Here is an 18,279-nt window from a genome sequence, read left to right as displayed (position 1 = left end):
TAGGGCAACATGAGGCTTACAATCTTATTGATCGATTAAAAAGTCCTTGATCTGATCTTTCATTTCCTCTCTTCCTACTGTCTTCCGATATTGCGCATTGTTCGATACGTAGTAGGGCAGCTGTATAGGACTGACCTCATCTCTAGCGACTTTAGAGACTACTGTTGGTGGTGTGAAAGTTGTCAAACAAGCATAACAAAGTAAAGTTGCTAATTTATCCTTGTTTTCCTCATCTTTGACGTCTTTCGATACCAAATCTTCAGGTATAATTTTGGTTGATAACGATGTTAGAGCTGTACGTGATTTCCATTCCAATGCGTTCGGATCAACAGGCCTATATTATATGTCAGTAAGAGGAACTACTGAGAAAACCCTAAGAAGCTAGAACTCACATCTCGCAAACGGGGCATGATACACCTTGTCCTTTCTTCCCGGTAAAAGTCAATTTATCACCTGTTCTATTTATCGTTGATACTGTTGCTGGATGAGTTACACCAAGACTAGCGATGAATTCTGATATAAATTGGAAAGTCAGCTCAGCGTATGCTATACGTATTGACGAGTTGGAAGAACTTACGTTCAGTTAAACTTTCTAAACTTTTCGTATCACCTTTACCTCTTGAATCTTTTTTACCTATTGGTCCTGAATTATCCCATCTTCTTTCATTTCTTACCAAATCTTTATTCAAGCCTTTCAAGTGAGTATAAATCGCTACTTCTTTCGTTGTGATATCTTTCATTGGTTTTAATTTTGTTATTCCATTTGATTGTTTATGTGTTATAGATAAATCTAAAGGTAGTGTATATCCTTTACCTAACGCTGTACCTGAGATCAAACGTTGTGCTTGTCTTGTTGATGTTTCACCTAATAATATGTGTGATATATTTGGTATAATTATAGATGTAAATGTTAACAAGTGATTTAAGATTGATGATAATAAAGATGGTCTAGATGGTGGTGGTAATGATGCAAGTAAAGATCGAAGTTGTTCTAGTGGTGTCGAAGTCGAAGAAGAGGATTCAGGTGTTGGGAAGAGAGGTAAATCTATGGTTATCAAATTTATCAATGTCAGTGTTTAAGGAATACTTGACAATCACTGATGGATTTGTATCAGAATAAATGATTTACCTGGATTTTTTAGATCAACAGCTATACCATCCTGACTACTTTCATCTTTTTCATCTTCTCCCAAACCAGCAAGTGATTGGATTTTCAGCTTTAGATTTGGATTAAAGACATCATGAGCTTTTAATCCAATAAATATATAACCATTTTCCTTTTCTTTTACCCAAGAATGTAAAAAATCAGTTCTATCTTGAGATTCTTTATCGTTATTGTTATTCAAGATATCTGAAAAATCTACATGAACTATATAACCTCTTTTCCAAATTGGTTCTTTTTCACCTTTTGTTTTATCATAAATCATTTTATCATCAGATTTACCTATAAAATCATTAAGAGATAATAAATCTAATAAAGTAATTGAACCTGAACCACCAGATAATCCAATTATGGTTGATCCACCAGTTGGAAAAGGTCTTGTACCACCTTGATTTAAAGTCACTTTTTTACTTGTATTATTTTGTGATTCATGATATGATGCTTTTAAAGGTGGATACATTGTTCGAATAAATCTTGTAGATACCGATACTTCAAAACAGGCTCTATCGACGTGTTGAATAAAAGACAGATTAGCCATTAAAATATTGTTGTTGCCCGTATAAGAGAGATAACACTTCTGATTATAAATATGTGAAAAACTTACTTGCAATACGTGACACCTCTAATTATATACATACTCTTCGATGCTTTACATTTTTGACATAAAGATTTATCAACTCTTTGTACCTTCTGCTTTTCTAAATGTTTCCGCTTTGATCAGTCTTCATCCTCTTTCACGAGAACATGATAGATCCACTCACTAGGCATCAAAGCTTCACCCTGTTCCTCTGTAGGTAGACCATCTGGTATATCTCCACAAGACATTATATTTGCTTTATTCTACTTAAGTAACCAGTTATTGTTGTGTATGTTGTAAGCGTATGAAAAACGATGAAGAATTTATGCAATTAACCGATTAATTGATAATAGACATCTTTTTCAACTTTTTTTGCCGCTCGTTGAAAGGTCAAACCACGTGGCCAAATCACTGTTTGTCTCAACTGCTGTTAATAGGTTAAATTTTCCCATGATAAGGCAATAAAACCAATGTTCATATTCGGAAGTCTGGTTACATTTACTTGTGAAGCATCATTGACATCTTCAACCATCATCTATCGATACGAACGACAGCTTGATCATAGTCAATATGGTCGGATATACTCCAGATATACAATACAAACATTCGGGTTCAACGGATGCTGAGACCTCAACGACCGCACCTCTGAAAAGAAGGAGAATAACGGTAGGTAATACCCCCGTCACCCCCAGCTTATATACCTCCCGCTCAACAAGCAAGAAGCATTACATTGACTAAGATGGTATGCGTGGATCTGTAGCGAGCTTGCGACAGATGTAATAAGAACGGTACCAAAGTAAGCACCAGTTTATACGAATAAGGAGGGTTTTGCAGCTATCCCAAATCTAACATCACAAAATCTAATAGTGCGCTCCCGGCCCGACACCTTCACAATGTGCAGCATGTGCCTCCTTTGGATCAAATTGCACCTATGACAGACCAGTCAAGCGACGTGGGGTAAGTTAACATCATATCGGAATCTTGTTTGTGCGAAAGTAGCTGACCGTGCATTGTATAAAGCCAAACGCGAAATCCAATGAACATAGCTGCCATGATCATCGTAATGGTGCCAAACCTGGGTCTGAAACTCCTACCACAGATTCGCCTATGTCAGATGATATCTGGAGATATCACGAAATAGCGAGTCATGCAATAATAGAGGAGTTAGTTGAAGCTTATTACCATATCGTGTATCCGATGTAAGTAAAGAAATCAGATATTGCATATCTTCCTGAACCGGCCCAGGTCGTGCTTTCAGTATATCCACACTGACTGCTAACGTGTTCCCTGGGCAGATCACCCTTCTTCCACTGGCCTACGTTTACCAAGGCAATACAGAACAGATTGTACACGAAATCTAGAGCTTTCCATTGTTTAGTTATGACAGTTTGCGCTATCGCTTCTGCTAGACTCAGAGATGGTGCACAGCAATATTGGCAAGCTGGATCATCAAACATCGATCATTCCGACTTTGATATCCTACACGATTCAGAATCATTCTACCACTCGGCTTTGTCGTCTTTCCCATCGGACGTAACACAGGCAACGGATTTCGACTATAAACGAGCCAAATGTCTACTCTCAGTACTTTGTATACAGTATGGCCAAATTGATAAAGCAACTCTTCACCTCGGGGACCTTTGTACACTGTGCTCTTTAAGTGGATTTCATACTGAATCAAGATGGCCAAAAGGTCTTAATGAGATTGAGCTTCAAGAACGTCGTCGACTTTATTGGTGTGCTTATCAGCTCAGTGTCTATCTCTCAACGTCTTTCGGTGGTACCCTCATGTTTAGAGAAGCACAAACGACTGTGCTATATCCCGCAGAAGTGTTGTCAGAGGAACAAATCACACCAGAAGCTATATTACCTCCTCCAGCTAGATATGCTCCTGGCAAAGTATCATTCTTCAAGGGTAATAATTTCGTCTCAAGTCTGTATAGAATACTGGAACATGCTGTATGTCAGATGAGACAAAGACATCAACATTATGATTGTGGAGATCAAATTGCTATGCTATTTTCTGTCAGAAAATTTGGTCGAGCCAATGAACCGACTCCCGAAGAAGTTTTGGCTACAGTCGAAAATCTATTCAATGATCTTCCTTGGTGTCTACAGGGGGCTCGAGAATGGAGTGGAGATCCTGAACAAGACGTATATGGGTTTCAAGGTGAGTAATTTGTGACCAAATATATCGTTCAACATGTTCATGGAGGGATATCTTTCCTTGAAAGAGGTAGTTGTAAACATCTGCTAATTCTTTCCATTTCTTCTAATCCAGCTACAAACATTGTAATCACCCTTCAAACCGTAAAAATGGTAATGGCAGGTAAGTTCATCCCCTCTTCTGTTTTTCATGATACAGAGATGCATGGAAGATATCGGCTGACATGGTTCTCTAGGTATGGCGGAATGGTCGGTAGAGCAAAGATGTGTCATTGCGGGAGAATTGTTGGACTCATTGGCCGCTCTGCCAAAACATTTCTTGGCGGCTTGTTCATCACCAGCTGTAAGCTCTGCCTTCATTGCTTATACAAATTCTGTGTGCTGACCCGAGCCTTCAGCTACATCACATGGCGGGAGTTGGGCATCTTCTTGCATCCATTATTCAGTCGCCCCTTTCGCCATCGTGTTATCTACACGTCAGAACTGTATTACTTCGAATGGCAGATCTACTCTCTTCCCTTGAGAGTACGATCAAATCAGCTAGTACTTTATGTATAGCTGCAAAACTTAGAGATCACGTAGAAAGGATAGATGAATATATGATGAATGCCACGGAAGCTGCTCGTTGGAATTTCGCTCTGAATGTGAGTCGCACAGTATCCGATCCGTACCGAGATATACCGTGACTTTTTTTGTGTGGCCGGTTTTGATATTTTAGTAGGACGATTCGCTAATTGTAATTTATCTTCGTCCTATAGTCAAGTGTTCCCGCAGAAGGGGGAGATACATCGATACGTACACCTACGATTTATCCACCTTTGGAACCTTTAATAGCTGGTAATGTTCGGATTACCAAACCTGAATCTTCGGCTCAACGATCTACTCAAATAGGGAACAGTAATCACGAATTGAGCAATATCAATATTTATCCACCTGTCAGTACAAATGGCATCTATCCTGATAACAATACACAAGCTATGCCTCCATCAGAAAATACATCAGGTGAAGTACAAACAGATCAACAATTTCAGTTACCAAATGATCTATTTTCGGATTGGTCATATATGTTTAATGAATTAGGATCGCAGGGTGATGCCTTTGAATTTTTATCATCGAGTATACCTGGAATACTTCCTTCTGGTAATGATTGGGCAGCTCCGTCAGATACCTGACACTATCAACCTGATTGATATTCATGGCTCAGAGAGATCTCTGTACGCATTTGTGAGAAAGTCATTCATATATCTCAGTCTCTTGTACTTACAACCGCTGTAATTTGGATACTAGGTGGTCAGGCTATGTAATTCACTTTCATAAGTCTTTGTTTGTGTATGTATGTACTTCCCTTCTCTCATCAGGAATCTGCTCCTTGTTGTACTTCCTTTTGGCTTGACAAATATACAATGCATTTCCGAAATCTTCGATACTTGAACATTCGACCTTTCCTCAAGCTTGCTTGCTCCCATGAAAATACCTAATAAGCCCCTACGTTAATATTGGGTAATGCCTGATGTTCTGCACAAATGGTAACCTTCCGCTTGGATTCTTCAACATCAAATAGTGACTTGAGCATTGAGGTACTATTTTCTATATCGGTTGGAGATAATCTTTCAGTAACAAGCTTGATATTCATTGTGTAGTTAAAATTTCCTTTTCATGGGCAGATGTTAATTCTTGATTTGGTAAATCTCCTCTTCATCTATTGTTTTTGGAAAGCCAATATTTGAGATGTATTGACTCTAATCACCAAGCAAGTCGGCATAGTTGAATAATCGACTCTAAATCGACTTTAGTACTTTTTTATTCAGGATTTTCAATTAAATTTTCATTCCAATTCTCTCCTTTCTTAATTCTAATTGGACCTTTTATCTGAAACCTTTCATCATAATTTCTAATTTCACCTTTTTGTGTGATATTTACAATACCTAAATTTACTTGTTCCCAAATTACTTGTCTAACAGGATCCATTAATTCTCTCCAATTTGGATAATCTTGCGAATTCTCTTCATGTAATTTTCGAGGTATTTGTGATGGACATATCGTACTTCCTTCTGAAGTTCTCGAAAGTAATTTATGCATCGTTTTTAAATATATTTCTCGATCTGATTTGGTTATTTCCGAAAAAGATGTTGTAGCTGTAGTTGAATTGGAAGATCCGTTGGTCATGGTTTCGAAAATTCGGAATGCCGTTGTATCAATCGAAGATGGGTCAAGCTGATATCTCTCTCTCTCTCTCTCTCGAACTCCCCACTGTTGAAATCTCCGTTGAACAGTTGGCAGGGATCAATATCTTAGATGTCGTAGAAGAGCGATATTGCGTAGAAATTTAATAGAAGCTAGACAGGTGTCTAATGTTTCGCTAAAGAACAACCATATCGGTAGTAACCACTCGTTCAGATGACGTCAGAATTCGCTAGCGGTAGAATTATATATATTATACAGTATATTGCAGCTTACCACAAATTCGACATAAAGTAGCATGCATGTAGGGACCATATTTACAAAGTATAAATTTGACCATTAAAACAGCTATACCATATCAATCGGATGAGAACATCCAAGCTCAGCTTGAAAGTTGTAAAAACATAAAGGGATATAGGAAGAGGAAGAGGAAATGGTGTATTCACAAGAGTTTCATTAGGTAAAACTGGTACTGTCGAATTTACTTCTGAATCATGAAATTCACCTAAGCTTAAGCGGTAAATCCAGTAATGGGTGGTTTTCCACTGATAGAATTTTTACCACCTGTAACTTTTAATCCACTCCAATCCCATTTACCAGTACATGAACCTGATCCACATAAGACATAAACACCGTATTTGGCTTTACTGGTAACTCCGATAGCTAAATCGCATTACAGTGGATGGTCAGCTTTACTCGTTTGAAAGATCTCTTTGAAGTTTGAAGACGAGTTGTCTTGAAGTGGTAAGTACAAACTTACTGTTTCCAGAACCAAAGTTGATATTACTAATCTTAATACCATTTGTAGGTTTACCAGTTGGACTACCATTTTCATAATCTTGTTGAATAACTAAACCATATTTAGAGATACCTGAAACTTTATTACCTGTATAAGTAATATCTGAATTTTAATTCTTAATCCATTATCAGAGTTGATTACAGTGTTTCCAGTAATTTTGACATCAGAAACTATAGCGTCTGACTTGATTGAACCCTATGCAAATCCACCAAATACCATTTATCAGCTGAATTCATACAGTGGAAAATAGAAAACAAATAAAGCTTACAATACTTAAACCGTGTCCTCCTGAACAGTGATTATTAGAAATAGTGATGTGTGAACCAGCGTTGATGGCAAAACAATCATCTTGGTTAAGACAGGTATTACCGTCAAAAGTGACATCACTGGCGGATACATCGACTAGAAGTAGGTTTAGAAGCGTATTAGCCAACAGCCCCTTCAATAGACCAGTGAGTAGGTTACACCTGTGCATGTAAAGGGTGGTTGCTCATTTACACAGGAACAGGGAAGATAGATCAGTGTAAAACCACTCACAGCAATCAGAATTATGACCTAAAGATTTTCCATCACTACCGAGCTCATCACCGGCACTGTTATCGACTGTGACACCACTGACTTTCAAGGCTTTCTTGTTACCGATTGAGAAAGTGTGTACTGGGGCGTTCAAGACTTTGAGGTTCTACAAGATCAATAAGAGAGCTGTGTCAACTCCCTCTGAATCAACATGTGGATGGAGGATGATATATGGCTAAAATAACTTACAGAGAATGAACCACTCATTTTGACTTTCATCATTTTCTGTTGTAACAATCAAGTATAGGACAGTCGGCTTCACATAACTAGTTGTACATAGATCGAGCTTAATACGATGGACAACACATACGGGTTTGGTTTTTCCACCATTTCCACCTTTACCGTCCCAGTATTTTTTACCTTGACCATCGAAGGTATGACCTAGGTTTATGGTACAGTCAGTTTTTTTTAACAGTTTGGTCAAATCAACAAGAATCAATAATCACTTACCACCACCATTGAAAGTAATATCGGTACCATCAATAACGAACATTGGACCTAGTCAACTCTTCGTTAGTATGGTGAAACTAAATTGACATTAGACTAAAAATAACTCACCTTCCCATTCTTTTGGACCAGCAAAAGTTACATCACCCTGATATCAGGTGGAATGAATCAGCTTCAGATAACGACTAAGTTTGGTAAGGTCCCGACTTACAGTGACAGTAACTTTTGTTCCAGTTTTAAGACCTGAGAGATCGAGAGCTTTACCAGCTGGAACAGTCTATCGAAGCATAACAAGTAAGATTTTGCGAAATGGATCCGTGTGAACGCTTGACAAACAGACTTACCAATGCTCCGATTTCTGTAATTAGATATGGGAAGGTTAGCCTGATAGTTTAATGTGACCGAGAACCGCCGAGTTTTACGGAAAAATATCACATCCACTGGAGATAGCGGTCTTGACGCCGTCATATTTGGAGATTGTACTAACACATCTCTTTGATGCGTCTCTTGGAGCAGCTAAAGTAGATGTACTGAAAAGTAATGGGAGAAGGTAAAGTAAATGAAGGTAAACTTGCATCTTGAAATGAATAGCAAGAAAGTACAGGCTTAAAAATCAAAGTAAGAATGTAAAAGAATGAAGAATTGAATGAGAATGAAGGAATGGATGAATGGGTAAAACGTTCTGAGTTGGATAATTTATTGGTGGTTTATATACCTTTTATGGGCTATAAAAAGGCCTTATCTTTAACTAAATCATTCTTGGTCAAGTCATGCGTGACAAAGGCAACGTTTATGATGTTCTAGCCATTTGTCACATCCAACCCTCAAAGGAGGATGTTTCAAAATTTGACTGTTCATCAAGATCATCATTAGTGTTTTTTTATCTATGGTAATTGGGTCAATGAATGAACAACAGATAATGGTCATAGTTACACCGATAATTGTTGTGCGTTTTATTCCATACCCTAATTTCGTTTGAGTTCAATTATGTACCTCTTCGAACATGCGGTTTCCATCGCTTTGGAGTTACTTGGAATCACTACATGGATACCGAAGAACATCCTTCGTACCTTGTTACGATGCATGGATACTGCCCTATATATAGAAATCAAGTACGTATTGATCACCTTGACTACGAGTGTAGCCATAACCTATGGCGCAAAATCTGGTCGTGAAGGGCTGAGGCGGTCCGAATGTATTCCGACAATTCCGGTGATCTAGAACTGCATGTTATATTCCTGTTCTCGTTGAATTGCCTTTCCCCCAATATATTGTATAATCCGGTACAGATTTGACTGCACTTTTCAACAGCGTATTTATTTGGAACACCTGGAGTGACCCGTGCTATTGTTGCCCCTGATAACTGACAGGGGGTTTCCAGGATAAGTTGTTTGTGTATATTTAGCATAATTTCTTGATTCAAAGGATGGGTTAGTCACCTGTCGTCTTTATGCCGAATTCATAAACTACCTGCATTGTTCGCTTTTCATCTACGGCCATAGAAGGTATAAAACATCGCCTCTCGTCTGCTCGGCGCAATTAAGTTACCTATCGCTCGGTTAGTACCAAGGTGGGGGACCACTTGGGAATCCCGGGTGCTGTAGTTTTCGAACTTTTTTAATCTACTGGTCTTAGGGGGATCACAGCGAGACGAACGAGATCATTTATCAAGTATATATTCTTGTTGCAGTGGTTGACTCGAGGAAGATAAGGACTTACGAAGATATACTAATCGCAAAGTGATGTATCACCTACCGATAAAACTGGTCTCACTACATCTCCGTCAAGAATCGCGCTCTTGGCATCTTGATAACCTGTAAGAAGTAGACTTGTGACGTTCCTTGTATACCTTACTCGGGAGATTGTGTTGACCTTACCTTGACAGGCTAATCCAAGGGAGATATCCGAAGTTGGCCGACTATCATATCGCATCTTGATAGGAGAGTAAAGAAAGTCAAGATGACGTTATTTCTCACAGATATGTCGACATTTACTCTAACGATGGTGTGATATCGCTCGTATCCGACATGCACTTTGATGAATTTCTTATTCAGCATTCAGTACAAAGCATACCTCCAAGTGTATATATAGATGGAATATTTATGCTACATGTGTGAAGGAGATAAACTCCCTTCGAGTAATACATAAAAGACTAAAGACTAAAGACTAAAGTTTAAAAGAAACAGCTTATCAGATTATATCTATTCACTTTGATCATTATGGCTGCATTAGTTCAAGCTCCTATCTCGGCTATAACCGACGGATTGAAGTCACTTGGAGTTATCGATAACATCAAGGGCAATAACACCAACAGTAAAGAAAGTAATAACGAGAATGCCATAGAAAGAACTTATGGTTATTTCAACAATACCAAAAAACAAGTCATCTCGGAAGAAGAGAAAAAAGTAAGTCATCTACTTCTTTTATCTTTTACTGGAAAATTAAAATCGTAAAATAGTACGAGTGATTCAATTGATTGATGCAGATAAATTCATATGTAAAACAGAGACGAATTTATGGAACTTCATATGAACCAAGTTTAGAATGGTGGAATTCAAATCAAAAAGATTATGTTAAGCCTGAAAATGATCCGCTTCCTGAGGGGTTCCCAGCACAAGTTGAAAGTAAAGCTCTTTGGGATGGAAAAGTATTAATCAATCAACGTAAGTCTCCTAGATCTGACAAAAAAAATGACAGGATATGTGTTGACTGATGAGAGATGTCCCACTTTTTAGCGGAAAAATGGTTATATACTTTTACTCCTTCTGATATCCAAGCGATTGAAGATGCGTACAATCATTTTTTATCACTTAATCTTCTCAAAGATGATCTTTCTCAAGAAACATTCCCGATTTCCAAAGATACCGATCTTTTTAAAGCTTTATCAACTGCTAAATCTGAGATCAATCACGGTTTAGGTTTCAGAGTATTGAGAGGGTTACCTGTAGATGAATGGAAAAGAGAGAAACAACTTACTATTTTTGCTGGTATTTCTTCTTACATCGGAGGTGAAAGAATTAAGCAAGGTAATCAAAATGTGGTTCATCTAAGGTAGGTCGCTACATATTACCCTATTCAAAGAGAGTATATAGTGCGTTACAAATAGTTGACTAAGAGTAACTTTTTTTTTTCGAAAATAGAGATATTACCAATCTTGAAGTTGACAAACGACCAGCTATTACTGTAAAAGGACAAACTAGTGGTAATCAAGTTTATCATAATGATGGTAGTGCTGGTATTATCGGATTGATCACTTTAGGTGTAGCAGAGACTGGCGGTTTATCTCAATTAGGTTCAGTAGCTAGAACGTATAATGAATTAGCAACTACAAGAAGAGATATTGTACGTGAACTTGCTAATGATGATTGGAAAAACAAGGTTTATCCTGATGGTGAGTTTTTGATTTACATTCACAAGCCTTCCCACTACTACAGTATACAGTGAAATTGATTTGTACTTTTTTAATTTGCCGTTTTTAGGTAAAGCACTTATTTTTGCTGTTGAGAATGATCAAGTAATTTCAAGTTATTCAAGAAGACCTTTCTTTGGTTTCTATGAAGCAGATGCCGATGTACCTGAATTATCTGTTGAAAAACATTTAGCTTTAGATGCTATACATTTTACAGCAGAAAAATTCGGTTTAGATTTAGACTTACAAAAAGGTGATTTAGAATACTTTAACAATTTGACTGTATTCCATGGTAAGTCATAACTTTCACACAGTACTCTTATCTTTTTTGCTGACGTGTATATCATTGTTTTTAGCTCGAACATCATCTGAAGATTCTGAAAAGAATGCTCGTCATTTAGTTAGAATATGGTTACAGAATCCTGAACAACCATTACCTGACAATTTAAGAGCTGAATATGAACGTTTAAACGCTGGTAAAGCTAAAGTATGGCCATTAGAAGCTTGGGATTCTACAGATGCTTATGATCATTTGAAATCGGTAAATGAAGTTAACAAGGAAAGTGATGTTGCCTATTAGGTTGATTTGTGGAAAGCTTGCTTGGTATCTCGTTGTCTTGTATTCCTAATATTCTAAAACATATCTGTGAATGTATCAACCGTTTTATATGTTCAGGAGAAATAGATAGGCAGCACGAGCTGTGAAATCAACGCAAACTAGAAACGCGATTTCTGCAACTTATCCCACTTTGCCTGTTAAATCGTCGGCTAAACGCGGTAGACTTCAGCAGTGTTCAGGCACACCAACAACTTTGAAAAAGCCAAATGACAACCCGTTGTCTACAAATCACCCCACATACTTGATAGATTGCTCGTAACCTTGATAAGTAGATAAGTATACCTACGAGAGGATATCAATATGTCCTTCGTCTTCAGCTGATGATCCAGCATTAAAACATAGTGGTCTTTTTTTTTGGGAAATGCTCTCCGGCCATCACAGCTTTTATCCCTTCTAGATTCACGGTTCGGACAAGAATGGCTTTTCCTGATATGTTCAATTCCTTCAATCGTAATGTGCTAGTGAGATTGGGACCCATCCTTGATGTTATAACAACTTGGTATATGTATCTAACGGCAACAAACCGCATATATGCATGATATTGCAGCCACCATTATGCAATGTCTGATCTACTTGTATAATTACTTGCCGGATGCAGCACTTGACTGTAGGTGGAGATGTCCGCGTGTCGGTGTATTTGTACTGTATATATGTATATATTTACCGTTAAGCTTACACGCGATGTGTTCTAAGTAGTAGCATGAATGGTCGTTATAAAGGTGTTCCTAGCCTTGTTCCAGCTCAACATTCACTTAACAGCTTTAACAGCAATATACTTGGCGATATATCTACGAAAGGCTTATCATCAATATCAAAAGTACATTCAAGAGAGACATTGCGAGATAGAAGTACATATCAGACTGTGCCCACCAAAACTCGATAGCTAATGAAACGTTAAATACGATCAAAACGAACACCCACTTCATCCATCATGTCGGACTCAGGTGCCGCAGCAATCAACACAAATGGTGATAATCAAGCAGGACCCTCATCAAATCCTACATCTCCACAGCCTGATCCCTCTAGCCCAGAAGTCAATCAAAATGGAACACATGAAGAAGTCGACCCCCCTGAAGTCTTGGATCCTCAAGAAAGGATAAGGCAACTTGAACAGGAGTTAGCCTCAACTCGTCAGGATAATGATAAATTATCGAATCAGTATAGAGGGTTATTAGGGAAATTAACAGCTATGAGAACTACTCTAGGAGATAAATTGAAAGAAGATGCGGTGAGTTCACTTTATTATTTGTCAATTTAATTTTCATAGATTGACAAGAAATTTTAACCCCGTTTTCGAAGACATGCTAACCTAACCAATTTGCATTTGTGAAAATTCCTAAATTTAAATATGATAGGAAGAACTTGATAGACGTGAAAATAGTATAAACAATTTAACGAATGAGAATACACAATTACAAGAAACTTTACAAAGACTTGAAATTGAATTAAATAATGTAAATGAAGAATCTAGTTCTTTGGTTATACAATTAAATCAATTAAAATTACAAACAAATAATTCATCAAGTGATGTATTAAATTTAACAAAAGAAATGAGAGAATTAAGAGGTGAATTTGAAAAATTAAGAATTGAAAAAGAAGAAATTGAATTAGATTTTAATCAAGAAAAATCAAAAAAAGAATTTTTAGAAGATGAATTATCTAATTTTGAAAGAAATCAAATTTCAATTAAAAATCAATTAGAATCATTAAAAATTAAATTAGATAAAGAAAATCAAAGATCTGAAAATTTACAAGATGTTTTAGAAGAATTTCAAATTGGTAAGTAAATAAATAAAATAAAATAAAATATATTGATTTATAATATAATCATAATACAGTAGAACTAATTTACATATTATACATTATTTATTTATATATTAGCCAAAGATTCCGAATTACGCCAGGCAACAGAAGAATTAGAAACTCAATTACGTTTAGCGGCAACTTCATTATCAGAATACAAGTTACGTTGTGCGAATGCTGAAACTAAATTATCTGAAGTTTCTTCAAATGCAGGTAAAGTTGGTCAGATAGAAAGGGAATTGAGGGAGAAGAACGTTTTAATAGGGAAATTGAGGCATGATGGTGGGTTGATGTAAAATCGTTGCATTTGGTCTTTAGCTCTATGACATGCCAGACCTATCAAGCTACTTAATGGAATCGAAAGCTGATCGTTTTACCTTCCCTATAATAGCTGTGGTAAATAATGAACATCTTACAGAAGCTTTAAGGAGGTTGCGGAAGAATTCGTCAGATAACAATGTTGATCGGTAAGTTTCCAGTAAGAGTCGTCGTGTTTCGCGACATGTTCTGATATCTTTCATTTGGTATAGTCGTCTGGTAACCAATATACTATTGTCATTCCTTACAACTTCTCGAGGTGACACGAAACGGTTTGAAATGTTATCGTTACTATCGACAATCTTATCTTGGGATGATAACGAACGTGAGAAAGCTGGTTTACAACGTAAAGGAGTGAATAACTTGACGGTAGAAAGTAAAGGTAGACGAGCAAGTGGGAAAGAGAAAGAAAGGACGGCAGAGGAAGAAGCTGCTATGAATGAGGTGAGTTATAATTATACAACTCTCATAGGGACTTTATCGTCACCACATTTCCTATGAGGTATATGCTGGTATTCATTATGCTCATTACATTCATTTGATTTCCATTTTTGAAAATAGTCATTCTCCAACTTATTCGTAGAATTCCTGTTAAAAGAAGCATCACAAGGTCAAACTAGATCATCAGTTTCATCACCTTCATTACAATCTAATGAATTACCTTCTACTACTACTACTAATAGTAATTCACCACATCCAACATTACATGCCAATAATAGAACATTTTCACAAACTTCATTAAATTCACCATTTTCACCTTCATCACAAATTTCTTCTTTACCCTTTTCACCACCTTCAATAACAACAAGTGGAAATACAACACCATTTTCAAGACCTAGAGGTTTAAGTAATTCTTCTTATTCATCTGAAAGACCAGGTTATTTTGGTACATCCGGTAGAAAGATAAGTGGTGGTTTAAGAGACGTTTTAGGTAATCCACAAGGTCAACAAGGACCAAATCAGCATTAGTAGAGTTCAAGATTGGAGGAACCAAGTAATAGAGATCATCACCAAATTGATGTACAAAGTCAGTACACATAACGCACAAACATTAACAGTTGTATCAAATATCGCAAACCAAATAGACATTTCGGCTTAGTAATGTAGGACCCGTCTCGTCTTGCTCACATAATTAGCCATTTTATAGATTGCCAAATATATTGAATATGTCTTTAGCATGATTTCTGTATATCTAACTTGATCTGATCTGAATTAGTATATTGCCAAAGTACGGGTATCAGTGGATTCAGCCTTTGCATGTTTTAGCAGGCACAGTAGCATGAATCGCATTCTTCGACAAGACGTCAGCTATTTGGCGCGATGTGAATGTTTGAACTTCCTGTTTTACACTGTGCGATTGATCAAATGGCATGAGCAGCGATATCTCAATTGAAATTGTGTTTCTTGTCCTTTTTGCAATCTTTTTGACAATCTATACATTATCCAAGGGATGATTTAGGTAGACCTTGATATAGTGTATTTTCTACATCATCTACACCTCTTTATACGTTTTTTAAGCGGAACACCTATATCCTCATCCTATAATCTGATGACATAACTTGAATGTAATATATAGAGTGAATTATTCGGATTTTCCACCAGCTTTTTCTGCTGCTTTGATTGAAGCAGCATCAGTTTGTGGACCTGAAGCTTTACCAGTTAAAGATTCTAATAAACCACCACCTGCTTTGAAAGGTCTTGATAAATCACCTTCAGCTTTTTTACCCCATAAATGTAATTTGGCAGGATTTGATTCTAAAGTTGATTTTAATCCCATTAAACCTTGAATGAATAATGGTTGAGTGTATTTAAGGTATCCGTGCTATTCAATTGGAATCGAATTGAGTATAATCAGTATTTATCTGTAAGTTGTGGTTGAATCTACGAAAGTGATATCCTATTTATTAACTCACGAGGAAAGCCATGAAAGCGAGAGACTACGAAATGGTTGTATCATATTAGCTTGATGTGACTCGATGAATTACACTGAAGCTAACTTACAACAAACAAACTCTTGATAGCTTTACCGACCTCAGCGAGATCGTAATCTTTTACAGTGGTTTGAACCAATTCAGGTTTGGCATCTGGGTTCTAATAACGGAAATGTATTAGTTGAAAAGCCGAACAGAGCGGCGAGAGGCAACTAACCATAGGAGGAGCAGGGTTAACATATTTCAAGACAGTTAAATCGTTTCTCTTTCGAATCTACAGGTCAATTGATTATCAGCTAATTTCCCCAAAGTCGAAGAGAGTGAAATAGCTCACTTTGAGAGTTATGTAGTAGTAAACGGCCAAAGAGATAACTTGACTTGCTACGTAACCAATTCGAAGGTAGTTGATTGTTTGAGGATCTTCCATAGGGATTCTTCGGGCCACTAAGTGGGTCAGACGACAAATCGGATTAGCTATTTTTCATTTTAAAGGGAAGCTACAGAAAGCTAACCTTGCATGGCACCGAGAGAGATGACCAAGTTTGAAACAGCTGGATTGTTCATTTTGACCTTGCTTTTCTTTTTTGTTTGTTTTTGTTTTGATTATAGAGAATGTATAGGATTGAAAAGAAAAGGAATATAAAGAATGAAGAATGAAATTGGAAAGATGTAGAAGATTAGACTGACTACCTTGGACTTGGACGGTTATGATATATTGGTGATACACGCCATCGGTCTACATACAACTAACATCATTCAGGATTCAGGGACATGAAGATATAAAGGGCTCCTTTTCCTCCCTTTCCTCCCTTTCCAGCAAGACAATATATATTGATATGTTAATACGTTGTATGGTGCCACATCGGGTAAAAACACCGTCTAATTCCGTCTCATTAATCAGATCACAGAGGATTCTCATCTCGCGTTCTCCGGGCCTTTCCTTTACTTTTACTACTGTGGATGTTCAACCGTTCAACCTACAGACAGATGTTGATTTGATATTAGATTGTTAGACGTTATCAGAGTTATCTTTGATACTGTTCTTATAACCTAGACCAAAAGTCATCAAAAACAAGAAAAGATGAGACCTCAAGTATCAAGAGTAGCCCGAACTTTCGGTAGACGATTCAACTCTTCTTCATCATCTTCATCTTCATCCTCATCATCTTCAGCTCAATCACCATTAAATAACCCAAATGTACAAAAAGCTGTAGAAGGTGCTCAAAAAGCTTATGCTCAATCAGCTGCAACAGTAAAGAAAGTTGCAGGTCCTTTAGGTGAAAGAGTTGGTTCTGCTTTAGGTGGTAAGTTATATTTGAGAGAATTTGCTTTTGGGAACAGGAACAGAGTAGTAATGTATTCTAAACTTATTTGGCGTAATTGCTTCATGTTTTATCTATAATAGGTTATCGAGAACCACTTGTATACAACTCAAAAGTAGTTGCATCAGTAGCTAAACAAGTATGGCAAGTTGAAAAATTATCACCACCACTTGATTTATCAACTTGGGCTAGAGCATATTCACAAATTTGGTCAAAAGCAACAAATGGTGGTTACTGGAGAGATTTATTGAAAACTGGTGCATGGGCTGGTTTAGGTGTTGCTGTGAGTATCTGGCATGGATATGTATAAATAATATTTTCATTGGGCATGTTGCTGAACATATTGTGAATTTTACCTTGCTTTCCACAATTTTGCGATCCACCTAAAAATAGGCTGTTGAAGCATACGGTATCTTCAAACTCGGTGAAATCGTCGGTCGAAGAAACCTTGTTGGTTACAGTGTTAAAGAGTAAATATCTTATTTTTGATACAGGAGGAAGCTAGGTGATATGAAGATGTGGGACGATATATAGTCATGATAGATGAGGTCATTCTCTTTCCCAAAAAAAAAAAACGTGTATTTCAATTCGAAGGACGAACTATATACACAGAATGTAGTCGATAATATCATGCATTTTTCTTTATCTTCTTCGGCAAACCAGTAGTGCATACCTTACCTACCTAGTATGAAATTTATCTACACGATTGACTGAGATCCCTCATCAACTGTATGAACCTTCTCGTTATACGCATGCTATTTGTTATTGTCATATATTCTTCATACACTTGGTATTACTGAGAGGTAGATATGCCACGGGTGATATTTGATTCCGTTCCCATACAAAATCCGACTCGGTCAATCTACTGAAAGTTGAAAGCGAAGATTACTTGGATTTCAGATTTCCATAATTGTTATTTCTGTCTATATCAACTAAAAACCCGTTCTACAAACTCTTAAAAGACGAATC

At 37.0% G+C, this 18,279-nt stretch overlaps 8 protein-coding genes across 8 annotated transcripts; 4 read left to right on the top strand and 4 right to left on the bottom strand.

Annotated features, from left to right (window-relative positions):
• Nucleotides 1-24: 24 nt before the first annotated feature.
• On the bottom strand, nt 25-1,987 carry L201_003008 (uncharacterized protein; the record flags this gene model as incomplete). The annotated part of the gene is made up of 6 exons (XM_066218770.1): nt 25-334; nt 393-513; nt 578-1,045; nt 1,130-1,665; nt 1,767-1,860; nt 1,924-1,987. 6 exons carry the CDS (start codon nt 1,985-1,987, stop codon nt 25-27), a joined length of 1,593 nt encoding a protein of 530 aa, XP_066074867.1.
• Nucleotides 1,988-2,309: 322 nt separating this feature from the next.
• On the top strand, nt 2,310-5,077 carry L201_003007 (uncharacterized protein; the record flags this gene model as incomplete). Its single annotated transcript, XM_066218769.1, has 9 exons — nt 2,310-2,405; nt 2,500-2,535; nt 2,607-2,696; nt 2,760-2,938; nt 3,035-3,909; nt 4,021-4,068; nt 4,142-4,248; nt 4,304-4,549; nt 4,664-5,077. 9 exons carry the CDS (start codon nt 2,310-2,312, stop codon nt 5,075-5,077), a joined length of 2,091 nt encoding a protein of 696 aa, XP_066074866.1.
• A 628-nt stretch (nt 5,078-5,705) lies between these two features.
• On the bottom strand, nt 5,706-6,071 carry L201_003006 (uncharacterized protein; the record flags this gene model as incomplete). Its single annotated transcript, XM_066218768.1, has 1 exon — nt 5,706-6,071. One exon carries the CDS (start codon nt 6,069-6,071, stop codon nt 5,706-5,708), a length of 366 nt encoding a protein of 121 aa, XP_066074865.1.
• Nucleotides 6,072-6,597: 526 nt separating this feature from the next.
• On the bottom strand, nt 6,598-8,485 carry L201_003005 (uncharacterized protein; the record flags this gene model as incomplete). Its single annotated transcript, XM_066218767.1, has 12 exons — nt 6,598-6,749; nt 6,847-6,877; nt 6,973-7,080; nt 7,154-7,287; nt 7,423-7,567; nt 7,651-7,686; nt 7,772-7,842; nt 7,912-7,959; nt 8,020-8,056; nt 8,120-8,185; nt 8,253-8,266; nt 8,350-8,485. 12 exons carry the CDS (start codon nt 8,483-8,485, stop codon nt 6,598-6,600), a joined length of 978 nt encoding a protein of 325 aa, XP_066074864.1.
• Nucleotides 8,486-10,127: 1,642 nt separating this feature from the next.
• L201_003004 (uncharacterized protein) lies at nt 10,128-11,897 on the top strand (the record flags this gene model as incomplete). Its single annotated transcript, XM_066218766.1, has 6 exons — nt 10,128-10,313; nt 10,394-10,571; nt 10,644-10,959; nt 11,049-11,299; nt 11,388-11,609; nt 11,674-11,897. 6 exons carry the CDS (start codon nt 10,128-10,130, stop codon nt 11,895-11,897), a joined length of 1,377 nt encoding a protein of 458 aa, XP_066074863.1.
• Nucleotides 11,898-12,867: 970 nt separating this feature from the next.
• L201_003003 (uncharacterized protein) lies at nt 12,868-15,026 on the top strand (the record flags this gene model as incomplete). Its single annotated transcript, XM_066218765.1, has 6 exons — nt 12,868-13,164; nt 13,292-13,715; nt 13,818-14,021; nt 14,131-14,206; nt 14,270-14,501; nt 14,619-15,026. 6 exons carry the CDS (start codon nt 12,868-12,870, stop codon nt 15,024-15,026), a joined length of 1,641 nt encoding a protein of 546 aa, XP_066074862.1.
• Nucleotides 15,027-15,639: 613 nt separating this feature from the next.
• Nucleotides 15,640-16,552, bottom strand: L201_003002 (uncharacterized protein; the record flags this gene model as incomplete). The annotated part of the gene is made up of 6 exons (XM_066218764.1): nt 15,640-15,879; nt 15,971-15,994; nt 16,059-16,148; nt 16,206-16,262; nt 16,323-16,432; nt 16,501-16,552. 6 exons carry the CDS (start codon nt 16,550-16,552, stop codon nt 15,640-15,642), a joined length of 573 nt encoding a protein of 190 aa, XP_066074861.1.
• A 517-nt stretch (nt 16,553-17,069) lies between these two features.
• On the top strand, nt 17,070-17,784 carry L201_003001 (uncharacterized protein; the record flags this gene model as incomplete). The annotated part of the gene is made up of 3 exons (XM_066218763.1): nt 17,070-17,292; nt 17,394-17,593; nt 17,704-17,784. 3 exons carry the CDS (start codon nt 17,070-17,072, stop codon nt 17,782-17,784), a joined length of 504 nt encoding a protein of 167 aa, XP_066074860.1.
• Nucleotides 17,785-18,279: the final 495 nt, after the last annotated feature.

The sequence above is a fragment of the Kwoniella dendrophila genome, chromosome 3 (genome assembly GCF_036810415.1).
Source record: "Kwoniella dendrophila CBS 6074 chromosome 3, complete sequence".
Taxonomy (NCBI): domain Eukaryota; kingdom Fungi; phylum Basidiomycota; class Tremellomycetes; order Tremellales; family Cryptococcaceae; genus Kwoniella; species Kwoniella dendrophila.
The sequence above is the reverse complement of the archived record's forward strand: the minus strand, read 5'-3'. Positions and strand labels throughout refer to the sequence as shown.